This window comes from Neophocaena asiaeorientalis, unplaced genomic scaffold (genome assembly GCF_003031525.2).
Source record: "Neophocaena asiaeorientalis asiaeorientalis breed wild unplaced genomic scaffold, Neophocaena_asiaeorientalis_V1.1 scaffold100, whole genome shotgun sequence".
Lineage (NCBI taxonomy): Eukaryota > Metazoa > Chordata > Mammalia > Artiodactyla > Phocoenidae > Neophocaena > Neophocaena asiaeorientalis.
Window position 1 is genome coordinate 3,509,572 of NW_020173955.1, and position 15,529 is coordinate 3,525,100.

At 36.5% G+C, this 15,529-nt stretch overlaps 1 protein-coding gene across 1 annotated transcript in view; it reads right to left on the minus strand.

Annotated features, from left to right (window-relative positions):
- Positions 1-469: 469 nt before the first annotated feature.
- SANBR (SANT and BTB domain regulator of CSR) overlaps positions 470-15,529 on the minus strand; it is a 66,846-nt gene continuing 51,786 nt past the window's right edge. The window contains exons 16-21 of the mRNA XM_024752917.1: positions 7,160-7,251; positions 5,897-5,925; positions 5,745-5,818; positions 5,172-5,260; positions 3,210-3,301; positions 470-2,320 (exon numbers count right to left, since the gene is read on the minus strand). Coding sequence (XP_024608685.1) covers positions 2,284-2,320; positions 3,210-3,301; positions 5,172-5,260; positions 5,745-5,818; positions 5,897-5,925; positions 7,160-7,251 — 413 coding nt within the window. The 3' untranslated portion in view covers positions 470-2,283. The remainder of the gene's footprint in view (positions 2,321-3,209; positions 3,302-5,171; positions 5,261-5,744; positions 5,819-5,896; positions 5,926-7,159; positions 7,252-15,529) is intronic.

Consider the following 15,529-nt stretch of genomic DNA (forward strand, 5'->3'; position numbering starts at 1 on the left):
TGAGCCGTGTGAAAAGGTGAGGTTCATAATAGTTCTTTAAGGAATAGTTGAGGGTTGAAGAATTAATTCGAGGTACTGGAGATAAAAGGGTTTTTGTTTGTTTGTTTGTTTTTATACTAAGATTTGCCTTTGGCAGATTAGCGTGATAGGGCTTCAGCCTCTGCTTCCAAAGCACTTAGCATATCTCACAATACCTGGCTGAGTGTTCTGAAGAAGGACAGTAACAAAATGGTCCAACAGTATGGAATCAGCACTATTACCAAATTATCTTTTCTGAAGTATTTTACCCTTAAACGTTTTGCTGAATCTTTACCAGGATAATCTCATTTAAAACAACCTTAAAATTTACAAAGTTCACCTCTTCCATGAAAATCTGTGATCTAGAGCCCATCCGAACATTTTTGAGAAGATGGAATGATTCAGATCAGGGGACTTTGCAGACAACTTTTGTCATTAATGTTTATTTCAATTAAATAAATGTGAATTCAGAATTAATGGAAGATAAAACCTCAAAGTATTTGGCAAAACAAATGCTATTACGAGTTTGATTAAAATGTTTGTGGTACCTGTGCTATGAATTACAGACATCCACAAAAGTAAAAGCACATTCTGAAGAAAATCAAATTCTGTTTGTAAAAATTCAGCAGTACAGTCCCCCCAGGGGAGAAGTAATTTGCCTTGCTACCATCAGTTAAAAATCAAATGAGCATATTTTCCTCTTTTAATTGTGACCGTCACAGCACTGTAGAACATGTACAAACCTAAATCCTTTTGATCAGAGTAAACTAAACAAGACGCTGGTATTTAACAGGGCGTACAGATCATATAGTATAAAACATTTTCTTCTGAAAATAAAAATTTTATAATCTGTTTCAAAAATATCAAACAATTGAAAAATATATCGACTGCAACAAAATTTCCAAAGAGAAGTTCAAAAATCTTGGCAAAGCCATACGTATAACATCAAATAAAATCTAGCTTCATTTACCAACTAAAACACTCATTAAAAATAATGATTTCTGTACGTCTAAACTGAGTATAACACCTGGACATTTCAACAGAAATTGCTGTTCTGTCATACACTATTAAAGTCTGTTTTCTAATCTGAAGAAATTTCAATTATAAGGCAAAGGAAGACTAAAAATAGAAACAGTGCATCTTAAAGTTTTTCAGAGACCTACATACAAGTAATTTCCAAACGCATAATTTTTATATGCTTATGGTTTGGAACAAATTTTCCCTGAGCACTCTTTCTGCTTGGTTAGAAAATTAAAACATGATCTATAGAATAGAATTTGATTTTGATTTTTCTTAAATATATGCAATTTTTCATCCATCAAATGTATTTGGGAATCTTTCCTTCTAGACATCTCTAAAGTAATAACTAATTATAACTGTTTTAAGGGGCTATTCGAATGGCCATAGAAATATGGTTGAGTTTTAGTGCCCTGAGAACTGTACAGTGGGTGTCTCATACAACTGAAATGATTTACTAGCCTTAAAATTATCAATGGTTATTTTAACAAATTCAGAATGGCACTAGCTTCACAGAAGAAAGAGGTAATAATCAGTAATTCCAGCTCAGATGACCAATAAGTACTAAAAACTAAAAAAAAACCAAACCAACAACAAAAAAACACAACTAAAAAAAAAAAAGAGTTGGATTAACGTTGTGCTTTCTATGGAATAATGCCGAAAAAATTAAGGCTTATGCCCAACACAAGAACTACTTCATCTTGAAAATTTATTTAATGCAGTCTTGAGATCTGTAACTCCTTAATAATCATGCAAACTTAAAATTAGCATCACTGGAAATTTCATCACACAAATTGCAGTTCTCAGTGCTATCCCAAGATTTACAGCCCAAAAGACATACTATAATTAGTGCACATGTACCATACCACTACCAGCTGTGTTCCCCTAATTTTTAAGGTCTTAAAAAACTCTTAGCTACTTGAGAGTTTAGACCTCTTCTCTTTCAAATAAATAAAGGATAACAAATACTAGGAGCCTTAACTATGCAAATTTGTAAATACTAATTTTCTACATAGCCTAGCATCACACCAAAGGAAAATTAGATTTAAGAAGTTTCATATTTACAATTAGATTTCATAAGACCTAACTATATATTTCTTTTAGCACTACGATTTATGTGGCTTGCAAGAATAATTAATAAATAACTTAAAACATTTAGAAGTCATCGTTCTGAAGACCTTCAAGAAGTGATGAGCAATTTCAGATGTCCAGAGGTGAGTCTTCTGTCTTCTTATATTTTAAGGTGCTTTACGCAGGCCGACCTTGACCAAAACGACTTTTAGACCTAGATTTTTTAAACAGAAAAGAAGGTCAGAGGTGCTTCTAAAACAATAAGTTGCCACTGCTTTAGGTCATGTTTGCTTGACAGTGTCAAAGTTTAATGAAACTTCATGTAGCTCCATAATCCATTTTCAAAAATTCTTGGAGATTTATTTTGGAATTCAGATATTTTTTTAATTTCGGGGAAATAATATGTACATATATTGTATATTATGAATCTGGAGCAGTGCCTCACAACCAAACACATTAATACTTCTTCAGTGAAACAAATGAGCATTTACATTAAGTGGGATAAATAAAAACTATAAATAGTACCACAGTAGCTCAGGTCAGGCTTGAGTTGCCACAAATGTATGCAAAAAGCTTTTGGCTTTCTGAGCTTTCTGGATTTCAGAATTGCAGATAAGGCATTTGGATCTGTAGTATTAATAATCAAATCTCAGTAACTGTTAATCTTTCAAAGAAAATCTGTGCTGTAAAGTGACACAGAACATACAAATTAGACTTTATTAAGAGAGATAGAACAAGAAACAAGAAAGGTTTCAATGATTTATATAAAGTAGTAATATATTATTTACAAATAGTATAAAAATCCTGCTAATTCACACTATAGCTTACATTTTTATCAGCAGTTGGCTCAGAACGGAGCTGACTCAATAAACAGAAAATTTTAAAAAAAGTATACTTTCATTAAATTTTGTGATCATGACCTCTTCAAGTCTTAACTTTTAAGTTAAAAATCTGGTTCTAATTAATGTCTGGATGATCAAATCCCCGAAACAAAATAAAACCAAACTCAAATTATGTGCTTCTAGTGTTCATATGATTTTTCCAAAAAAAAAAAAAATCACTTCAAAGCTAGTGGCATTCTGGATTCATTAATGCGGATTCACCTTGTGTTTTTCTCCGAGCTGCTTTGCCGTGCACTGACTGGCACTGAGGCCTTGATTTGTGCTTCGAGCCTGGAATAAATACCTCCTGCAAACTGCACAGTAAAGGAGAAAAATTAAGTTATTATCTTTAAGGAACCAATAGAGGCTCTGCTTTATTGAAATGGCATTACTTTTTAACTTAGAAGTAATTTTATTTTGATTTTTTAAATTCAGGCTCTGAGTTACAATTTTATATAAGTAAAATTCACCCATTTTAGTGCACTGTTCTGAGTTCTGACAAATGCATATAGTTGTGTAACCACTCATAATGGAGACATAAAACAGTTCAAATACCCCAAGAAAATCCCCTTGTGCCCCTTTTAAGTCCAATGATTTGACACTATCAATTCCTGGCAACCACTGACTTGTTTCATGTCCCTATACTTTTGCATTTACCAGAACATTATATAAATAGAATCATACAGTCTGTAGCCTTCTGAATCTGGCTCCTTTTGCTTAGCATAACGTGTAGGATATTCATCTATGTTGCAGCATGTACCAATAGCTCATTCTTTTTACCTATTCTACAGTCTTACTCATTTATCATGTAAAGGACATTTGGGTTGTTTTTAGCTCTTGGCAACTCTAAATAAAGCCACTGTAAAGATATGTGTGAAATGATCTGTATGGTGAGTAAACACTTAATGCTATAAGAAACAGCTAAACTGTTTTCCCAAGTAGGCATTCCCTTTTGCATCCTTACTAGCTATACACGAGAGTTCCAGTTGCTCTATATTCTTGCCAGCATATTTAAAAAACTTTTTTAGCCGCAGAGCAACTAAGCCCGTGTGCCACAACTACTGAGCTTGCCTGCGCTCTAGAGCCTGCAAGCCACAACTACTGAAGCCCGCACACCTACAGCCTGTGCTCCAGACAAGAGAAGCCACTGCAATGAGAAGCCCACACACCACAACGAAGAGCCCCGGCTCGACACAAATAGAGAAAGCCTGCGCGCAGCAACGAAGACCCAATGCAGCCAAAAAACAAAAAACAAAAAAAAAACCCCAAACTTTTTTAGACATTCTAGTGGGTGTATAGTGCTATCTTGCTGAGGTGTTAATTTACATTTCCCTAATGACTAATGATGTTGCATCTTTTCCTGTGCTTATTTGCCACCTGTATCCCTTCTTTCTGAAGTGTATGATTAATCTTTTGCCCACTTATTGTCACTGGGTTGTTTATTTTATTATGAGTTTTGAGAATTCTTTATATATTTTGGATATAAATCCTTTACCAGATAAATATTTTACACATATATTCCCATAGTTTATGGCTTGTCTTTTCATTCTCTTAATAATGCCTTTCAAAAAGAAGTTTTAAATTTTGATGAAGTCCAATGTGCCAATTTTTTTCTTTTATGGATAATGCTTTTGGTGTGGTAGCTAAGAAATATTTGCCTAACCCATGGTGATAAAGATTTTTTTTCCTGTGTTTTGTTCTTGTAGGGAAGTAAATTTTTAAATAAAAGAAATAGGGGCAAGTGTTACTGTGGATACATAATACTGGTACTAATGATGATACATAATGTTATGACTAACATGTAATTCAGTAAGAGTAAGGTATTTCTTGTGATCATTTTCATCAAGATAACATCTTATTTTAAAGATAATGTCTAAGCACTGCATGCAGAGTTGATGAAAATTAGCAACTTCCAGGGGTCACCCTCCAGACAGTTAATCTGCTCTTGGTTGGACATTACACCTTCAGTAACAACGTACTTTACTATGTGTGTTATAGAGAGGACCTATGGACTGTAAGAGGTGGTGAAAAACTTATGTGAACAAACTGGCTAACTGGTACAGAATATAAAAATACATAAAAAATTTACTCTTTTAAAATTATAAAGCATCTTTATACTTATGATGAAAATAAAGTAGGAAGGCAAATCCAAGCAAGCACAGTACACGAGTACATAATTCTTACTTCTTTTGCTTCCTTTGACTTGACTCGGTCCAGATCACCCAATCTCATCTTTATTAGGTGCCCTGTAATTTCAGACATCCGCCGTTGATCTGAAGGTAAAAATTAATAAACCTTACTTTTTATGAGGATGTTTTATTACTTTTATTTCTTAAAGAAGATTGCAATCATCAAGAGTTTATGAAAATATCATAGGATATTATTTATAGACACATACACCTATTTATCTTTGAAGGATTTTAGGCTGCAAGTGGCAAAATGGCTCATATACAGATAACTGTGCTGCTTTTAATATTACTGTAAATCAGCCTAAGACATATTCAGCCTTCTTGAGAGTAGAAGTAGTGGGTGAAAGTCAGTCTGAGAGGCCTCAAAATGACAGATACATAAAACAACATATTATCTACTGGGATTGTCTAGTAATGAAACTCTGGTTGATGCCTAAGGGAATGTGCTAATTCTGGGCCTTATTCCAGTTGGAATCTTTAAAGCTATTCAGCATACTTCATAAAATAAAAGATTCCTATCATTGCTATTTAGACCTAATTTGTACACTACACAAATAATAAAACTTACCATCTTCTCTTTGTGCATCTTGGTTGAATCTCAAGGATCTTGTGGCATCCCACTTATTCTTCTGCATACTCACACTATTGAAAAAATTAAACAAAAATCAGCAATGATGCTTTTACAGTGAACATCTGACTGGATTAAGGAGCAATACTCACATGAAAGGAGACACATCTCTAGAAGTTGACTAAAAAAAAGTAGACAACATTAAGGCCCAATTAGAACATATTTATTGATTAGCGTTATAGGTAATATAAAGAGTTTACATTTATTGGGTGCAAGATACTGTACCAAGAGCGTTACAAGCATTCTTTCACTGAAGCCTTGCAACTACCATGTGAGATAGGTGCTATTATTACCTCCATAATAAACAGCTTCAGAGAAGTTAAGAAACTTTCCACAGAGAAACAGACCTAGAATTTGAACCCAGTTTTATTTATCTGACCTGGAAGCCCCCCACCTCTATGCAATCTTTTAGAATTCACTCATTCTGTGCCTGTGGTCCTTAATATGGAGATGAACGTACAACCCATCCAACATATATTGTGTGGAACTTGTTTGAACCCCAGCTTTTCACACATTTTTAGAATCTATAGTTTCTCTTTTAGCTAACTGTAGTTATACTGTTCTCTTATTCCTACCTGGCTTTTTACTCCTTCCTTTGAAGGCACGGGGAAATAAGAATAATTTTAAAAGGTCATAAAATATTTATTTTAAAAATTTAAAGGCTACTTATTTTTTGAACAAGTAATACTGGTTCAAAATTCAAGAAGTACAAACAGCACATATATTAAAAAGCCTCTGTCCCCCAGACATTCAGTTCCCTTCCTTAGGGGCAACTAATTTTATCAATTTCTTGTATAGCTTTCCACAGATATTTTATGGATATACAAGAAAATTCATATATATTCCTTCATCTATTCTACAAAAATGGTAGCATAATATGCCACTATACATACTGCTCTGCACTTTTCCTTTTTTCTTTTTTTCTTTTTATTGAAGTATAGTTACTTTACAATGTTGTATTAGTTTCTGGTGTAAAGTGATTCAGTTATATATATATATATATATATATTCTTTTTCACATTCTCTTCCATTATAGTTTATTATAAGACATTAAATATAGTTCACTGTGCTATACAGTAGGACCTTGTTGTTTATCTATTTTATATATAGTAGTAGTTTGTATATGCTAATCCCAAACCCCTAATTTCTCTCCCCCAAACTCACTTTCCTTTTTTCATGTGTCAATATACCTTAGAGATCTTTAATCTCAGTCTTTATAGTGATTCTTCACTCATTTTTACACTGCTAGCATTCCACTGTGGCATTCATTACTCTTCTTTTTCGAATTTTTCCTGGCTGTACCTGCTTATTTCTCAATATGAACTTTAGAATAGTAATAGATAATTTAGTGTTACCTTCTCCAATGCCTTTTCTTTCTTCTGACCACAGGGTGAAGACATCTGCTTTTTTGGTTGTTTAGTGAATTTCTTTGGCTTCTCCTTTTTCCCTGATAACAGAAGGTCAGTGTTATGAGCATAAGTCCCATATACTTTTCCCATGCACTTGTCACATTCAAACAATAAAACCACTGAAAAATAAAACATTGTTTTTAAAAACTAACAAATTACCTTGGGATAAAAAGTAACTATATGGAGAAATCAAACTAAAACTGCTTTACAGAGGTTCATTTTAATTACTTTTCTTCTTTCTACTTGGTGAAAATCTTTGCGGAAAAAAATGAGGGCAATGATTTCCAAGTGCCAGTGAAATTAAATACAGAAAAATGTTGGGGAAATTATTCATATTTCTTTCTCTGAATCTAATTTGCCAGTGGAGTCACACCTCCTAATTCCAAATTTTTTATATAAAAAATAACTATAACCCAGAAAAACACAATTTGAGAATGGGAGGAGAGAAGAGCTCACAAAAAATCTTTAAAATGTCTTTTGTTCATGCAGGAGGTGGGCTATGAAGGTAGAATATAAATGATCTTGTGAAGAACCAGATCTGGGACAAGGTATATTTGAAACTAAGGCATTCCTGCAGTCAGTATTCTGCTTTACTCTGGCTGACAGTTTAGTGGAGAAAGGAGAGAGGCAAAAAGGAGGGGAAAGAAGTATTTCTCTAAAAACAATGTTTGAAGGTTAAGAATAGCACATTAGAACACTGTTTCCCAAATATCAATTATTTGTACACCACCTTCACACTTTTTGCTCTATCTTAAAAGGGAAACTTTATCACTACCATAAATGAAAAACCTGTAAAATGTGCTACATAGAAGCTAATTTTGAAGATAACAGAATAAAGACAAAACAACATCAATAATCTGGATAGATTTATTTGCCTGCTGGCAAGCCCTGAGTCCCTGACGTGTCTCTTTGTTAAAGTGGGAGATTTAAGCGTTATAAAATTTCTAGAAGCCATGATAGGGTGGGACATATGATAATGGCAGTGTGAAAAGGCTGGATAATTCCTTCCCTAAAAACAGAACAAAAATATTATAAACAACCATCTGCAGGTACTGGGGAATAGTCAAAGGAAGACAGAAAGTTCAGTGTTTACGTTTGAAAGATGCAAGAGCTAAGAGCTGTGAGTTTGTGACTTTCTTGTCTGAGGGCACTTCCCCACCTCCCCAGTTCAGGGAGGAAAATTACAGCCTTGAGTTCTAGGGAGAAGATAAAGTTCGAAGTAACAGAGAAGCTGGAATTTTTTTTTTGGCCATGCTACGTGGCTTGTGGGACCTTAGTTCCCTGACCAGGGATTGAACCCATGCTCCCTGCAGTGGAAGCACAGAGTCCTAACCATTGGACTACCAGGGAATCCCCAAGAAGCTGGAAATTTAAAGGGGAAAATATGGAAGCAAGAAAGAGACTTGAGGTCTAAAATGTGAGTATAAACTATGCCCAAATTCCTAGCTGTGTGTTAAACTCTGCAGGTATATGGGAGACCCTAGGAAGCCCCGCTAAAAAGGCAAGCAGAAACTAGGGTGGGGTGTTGATCCTTGCAAGACAGAACTGTTCTTTGCGAGATGTGGGAGTTTCTTGTGCCTTTTGACTGAATGATTTCCCCAAACTGCCTTTAGCTTGAGCTTCTGAGAGTCTTATAGTCTTGAGGTATCAGAGGTCAGACTTGGGAACTGGAAAAACAAGTAGGAATCTAGGAGGGAACCCAAAAAGCAAGGAAACCACTCAGCAGGTGAGCCCCCAAATCTGAATATAAATTCTGTCCAAATCCTTGGCTGACCACTAAACTACACAGGCTGGTGTGGCCCCCAGGGGTGGGGTGGGGGCAGGCTAACGCAGTAGCAGTCAGCAGCCAAAAAACCTATGAAAAACACCATCCACTGCATACCAGCCAGGAGACAGATTTTGCAGTTTGGGTCCAGCAGGTTAATTGCTTACTAGAACAAAAATCCCAACAATCCTCAGAAGAACAAAAGAGATTTCAGAGCTGCACAAAGATAATCTACGATGTCCAGTTTTCACTGAAAAGTTATGAGATAAAGAAAGTGAAAAGAAAAGAAACAGTCAGAAAACACCCAGAAAAGAAACAGTAAATAGCAACTGATTCTGCGAGGGCCAGCATGTTGGACTTAGGAGACAATAACTTCAAAGCAACTATTATACATATGTTCAAAGGAAAAATGGTAGTATTGAGTAAGCACATAGAGAATCTCAACAGAGAAACGTAAAGTATAAAAGAACCAGGGGGAAATTCTAGAGCTGAAAGGCACAATAATTGAAATGAAAAAATGTACCAGATGGGTTCAAGAGAAAATGTGAAATGGCAGAAAAATGAATCAGTGAATGTGAAGTTAACAAAAGGTCATAGGTGTACTGGAGCTCCAGAAAACGAGTGAGAGAAAGGGGCAAAAAAAATACTTAAAGACGGGCTTCCCTGGTGGCGCAGTGGTTGAGAGTCTGCCTGCCGATGCAGGGGACATGGGTTCGAGCCCTGGTCTGGGAAGATCCCACATGCCGCGGAGCAACTAGGCCCGTGAGCCACAACTACTGAGCCTGCGCGATGAGTGAGAGAAAGGGGCAAAAAAAATACTTAAAGAATAAAGATTGTAAGACAACGTTAATTTACAGATCCAAGAAGGTCAACAAATCCCAAGTAAGATAAACTCAAAGAAAGTCACATCTAGGCATATCATAGTTAAGCTTCTAAAAGTTAAAGATAAAAAGAAAATTTGGAAAGCAGCATGATTAAAAGTGCACATTACATACAGAGGGGAACAATTTTATCACAATGACTGACTTCTCATCAGAAACAATGGAGGCCAGAAGACACTGAAATGACATATTTATTTGTTTATTTTTTAACTCTGGCCAATATTATGTTTAATGGTTAAACACTAAAGGCATTATCATTGAATAAAGAACAAGACAAGAATGAAAACTACCACCACTGGAAATTTTAGCCTCTGTAAAAAACAAGAAAAATATTGAGATATATGAGACCAATTTTATCACAATGACTGACTTCTCATCAGAAACAATCAAGGCCAGAAGACACTGAAACAACATATTTAAAGTGCAAAAAGAAAAAAGTGTTATTAACAAAGAATTATATATCAAGAAAACTGTACTTCAAAAACAAAAGCAGGGACTTCCCTGGTGGCGCAGTGGTTAAGAATCTGCCTGCCAGTGCAGGGGACACGGGTTTGAGCCCTGCTCCGAGAAGATCCCACATGCCACGGAGCAACTAAGCCCGTGCGCCACAACTACTGAGCCCGCGTGCCACAACTACTGAAGCCTGCGTGCCTGGAGCCCGTGCTCTGCAACAAGAGAAGCCACCACAACGAGAAGCCCGCACACTGCAATAAAGAGCAGTCTCCACTCGCCACAACTAGAGAAAGCCCGTGTGCAGCAACGAAGACCCAAAGCAGCCAAAAATAAATAAATAAATTAATTAATTAATTATTTTAAAAAAGCAAGGGGCTTCCCTGGTGGCACAGTGGTTGAGAATCCACCTGCCAATGCAGGGGACACGTGTTCGAGTCCTGGTCCAGGAAGATCCCACATGCCGTGGAGCAACTAAGCCCGTGCGCCACAACTACTGAGCCTGTGCTCTAGAGCCCAGGAGCCACAACTACTGAGCCCACGTGCTGCAACTACTGAAGCCTGCATGCCTAGAGCCCGTGCTCTGCAACAAGAGAAGCCACCACAAGGAGAAGCCCGTGAACCACAAAGAAGAGTAGCCCCTGCTCACCGCAATTACAGAAAGCCCGTGAGCAGCGACAAAGACCCAACACCGCCAAAAATAAATTAATAAATTTTTTTAGATGATGATATGGATTTTCTCCTTTATTTTGTTAATATGGTGAAATGCATTTCCAAATGTAAAACCAAATTTGCATTCCTGATATAAACATTACTTGGTCAATTACTTGATATATTAACCTTTTTTTTTTTACTGGATTTTATTTGTTAATATTTAAAAGTTTTTTATTTTGATGATATGTTTTTTATTCTTCAATTGTTAATATGGTGTATCACACTGATTGATTTCTGTATATTGAAGAATCCTTGCATCCCTGGGATAAATCCCACTTGATCACGGTGTATGATCCTTTTAACGTGTTGTTCATTTCTGCTTGCTAGTATTTTGTTGAGGATTTTTGCATCTATATTCATCAGTAATATTGGTCTGTAATTTTCTTTTTTTGTAGTATCTTTGTCTGGTTTTGGTATCAGGGTAATGGTGGCCTCATAGAACGAGTTTGGGAGTGTTCCTTCCTCTGCAATTGTTTGGAAGAGCTTGAGAAGGATGGGTGTTAACTCTTCTCGAAATGTTTGATAGAATTCACCTGTGAAGCCATCTGGTCCTGGACTTTTGTTTGTTGGAAGATTTTTAATCACAGTTTCAATTTCATTACTTGTGATTGGTCTGTTCATATTTTCTATTTCTTCCTGATTCAGTCTTGGAAGGTTATACCTTTCTAAGAATTTGTCCATTTCTTCCAGGTTGTCCATTTTATTGGCATAGAGTTGCTTGTAGTAGTCTCTTAGGATGCTTTGTATTTCTGCGTGTAACTTGTAACTGCGTGTCTGTTGTAACTTCTCCTTTTACATTTCTAATTTTATTGATTTGAGCCCTCTCCCTCTTCTTTATTTTTTATTTAATTATTCATATTTCATATTCATATAATTTTTGGCTGCTTTGGGTCTTCACTGCATGCGGGTTTTCTCTGGTTGCTGAGAGTGGGGGCTACTCTTCGTTGTGGTGCATAGGCTTCTCATTGCAGTGGCTTCTCTTGTTGCGGAGCACAGGCTCTAGGTGCGTGGGCTTCAGTAGTTGTGGCACACAGGCTTCAGTAGTTGTGGCTTGCGGGCTCTAGAGCGCAGGCTCAGTAGTTTTGGTGCACGGGCTTAGTGCTCTGAGGCATGTGGGATCTTCCCTGACCAGGGCTCGAACCCGTGTCCCCTGCATTGGAAGGCGGATTCTTAACCACTGTGCCACCAGGGAAGCCCCTCCCTCTTTTTCTTGATGAGTTTGGCTAAGGGTTTATCAATTTTGTTTATCTTCTCAAAGAACCAGCTTTGAGAAGTTTTATTGATCTTTGCTATTGTTTTCTTTGTTTCTATTTCATTTATTTCTGCTCTGATCTTTATGATTTCTTTCATTCTACTAACTTTGGGTTTTGTTTGTTCTTCTTTCTCTAGTTCCTTTAGGTGTAAGGTTAGATTGTTTATTTGAGATTGTTCTTCTTTCTTGAGGTAGGCTTGTATTGCTATAAACTTCTTAGAACCGCATCCCATAGGTTTTGGATCATTGTGTTTTCATTGACATTTGTCTCTAGGTATTTTTGATTTCCTCTTTGATTTCTTCAGTGATCTCTTGGTTATTTAGTAATGGATTATTAAGCCTCCATGTGTTTGTACTTTTTACGTTTCTGTGTAATTGATTTCTGATCTCATAGCATTGTGGTCACAAAAGATGCTTGATATAATTACAATTTTCTTAAATTTACTGAGGCTTGATTTGTGACCCAAGATGTGATCTATCCTGGAGAATGTTCCATGTGCACTTGAGAAGAAAGTGTAATCTGCTGTTTTTGGATGGAATGCCCTATAAATATCAATTAAATCTATCTGGTCTATTGTGTCATTTAAAGCTTGTGTTTCCTTAGTAATTTTCTGTTTGGATGATCTGTCCGTTGGTGTAAGTGAGGTGTTAAAGTCCCTCACTATTGTTGTGTTACTGTTGATTTCCTCTTTTATAGCTGTTAGCAGTTACCTTATGTATTGAGGTGCTCCTATGTTGGGACCATATATATTTATAATTGTTATGTCTTCTTCTTGGATTGATCCCTTGATCATTATGTAGTGTCCTTCCTTGTCTCTTGTAACATTCTTTATTTTAAAGTCTATTTCATCTGATATGAGTATTGCTACTCCAGCTTTCTTTTGATTTCCATTTGCATGGAATAACTTTTTCCATCCCCTCACTTTCAGTCTGTATGTGTCCCTAGGTCTGAAGTGGGTCTCTTGTAGACAGCATATATACGGGTCTTGTTTTTGTATCCATTCAGTGGGCCTGTATCTTTTGGTTGGAGCATTTAATCCATTCAGGGTTGAGGTAATTATAGATATGTATGTTCCTATTACCATTTTCTTAATTGTTTTGGGTCTGTTTTTGTAGGTCTTTTTTTTTCTCTTGTGTTTCCCACTTAGAGAAGTTCCTTTAGCATTTGTTGTAGAGCTGGTTTGGTGGTGCTGAATTCTCTTAGCTTTTGCTTGTCTGTAAAGCTTTATCATTTCTTTTCATTCTTTTTTCTTTATTCTGTTCCACAGCAGTGAATTCCACCATTCTGTCTTCCAGGTCACTTATCCGTTCTTCTGCCTCAGTTATTCTGCTATTGATTCCTTCTAGTGTATTTTTCATTTCAGTTATTGTTTTGTTCATCTCTGTTTGTTTGTTCTTTAATTCTTCTAGGTCTTTGTTAAACATTTCTTGCATCTTCTCGATCTTTGCCTCTACTCTTTTTCCAAGGTCCTGGATCATCTTCACTATCATTATTCTGAATTCTTTTTCTGTAAGGTTGCCTGTCTCCACCTCATTTAGTTGTTTTTCTGGGGTTTTATCTTGTTCCTTCATCTGGTACATAGCCTTCTGCCTTTTCATCTGTCTATCTTTCTGTGAATGTGATTTTTGTTCCACAGGCTGCAGGATTGTAGTTCTTCTTGCTTCTGCTGTCTGCCCTCTCTAAATAAATTTATATTAAAAAAAAGGAACAAAAGCAAGGGACCTCCCTGGTGGCGCCGTGGTTAACACTCCACGCTCCCAATGCAGAGGGCCCCGGTTCGATCCCTGATCAGGGAACTAGATCTCACATACATGCCTCAACTTAGAGTTCACATGCCACAACTAAGGATCCCATGTGCTGCAATTAAGGAGCCAGTGAGCTGCAACTAAGGAGCCCTCGAGACGCAACTAAGTAGCCTGCCTGCTGCAACTAAGAGCCAGTACAACCAAATAAATGTTAAAAAAAAAACACCACATAAGTAAAATAAAGACATTTTCAGATGAATAAAAATAAGAGAATTCACTAGTATACCACACTACAGGAAATAATGAAAGAAGTCCTTCAGAATGAAAGAAAATAACATCAGATGTAACAAAGATACAGAGACAAATGATAAATATAAAAGACTAATTGTATATATTTTCTTTTATTCTTCTCTAAATGACATATAACTGTGTAAAGCAAAAATATACATTTATATACATATAAATGTATGATATGTATATCATATGATATATGATATTTATATACACATATATATATGACAACAATAGCACAAAGAAGGGGAAGAAAATGGAGCTATATATTATTTTAAGGTTCTTCTATTTTACCTGGAATAATTCATATTACCTTTAAGTAGATTGTGATAGGTTAAAGAGGCATGTTGTAATCTTTAGAACAAATGCAAAGAATATAACTGAAAAGCAAATAAAATAATTTAAATAATACCCTAAAATTATTTTCTTAGCACAAAAAAAGCAGGAAAGGCAAAACAGAGAAGCAAAACATCTGAGAAAATTAGAAAATGAATAGCAAAATGGCAGACCTGATACAACCATATCAATAAACACATTAAATATAAATAGAATAAATGTTTCAGTCAAAATGCAGAGATTGGGCTTCCCTGGTGGCACAGTGGTTAAGAATCTGCCTGCCAATGCAGGGGACACAGGTTCGAGCCCTGGTCCGGGAAGACCCCACATGCTGCAGAGCAAATAAGCCCATGTTCCACAACTACTGAGCCTGTGCTCTAGAGCCCACGAGCCACAACAGTTGAAGTCCACGTACCTAGATCCTGTGCTCCGCAACAAGAGAAGCCACTGCAATGAGAAGCCTGCGCACCACAACAAAGAGTAGCCCCCACTCACCACAACTAGAGAAAGCCCGCACGCAGCAACGAAGACCCAACACAGCCAAAAATTTTAAAAAAAAGCAGAGATTGTCAAACTAGATAAACAAGCAATTACCAACAATATGCTATCTACAAGATACACAATTTAAATTAAATTTTATTTATTCATTTATTTTTGGCTGTGTTGGGTCTTTGTTGCTGTGTGCGGGCTTTCTCTAGTTGTGGCGGGCAGGGGCTACTCTTCGTTGTGGTGCGTGGTCTTCTCATGGCGGTGGCTTCTCTTGTTGCGGAGCATGGGCTCTAGGTGCACAGGCTTCAGTCGTTGTGGCACGCGGGCTTCAGTAGTTGTGGCACGCGGCCTTCAGTAGTTGTGGCTCGCGGGGTCAGTAGTTGTGGGGTGCG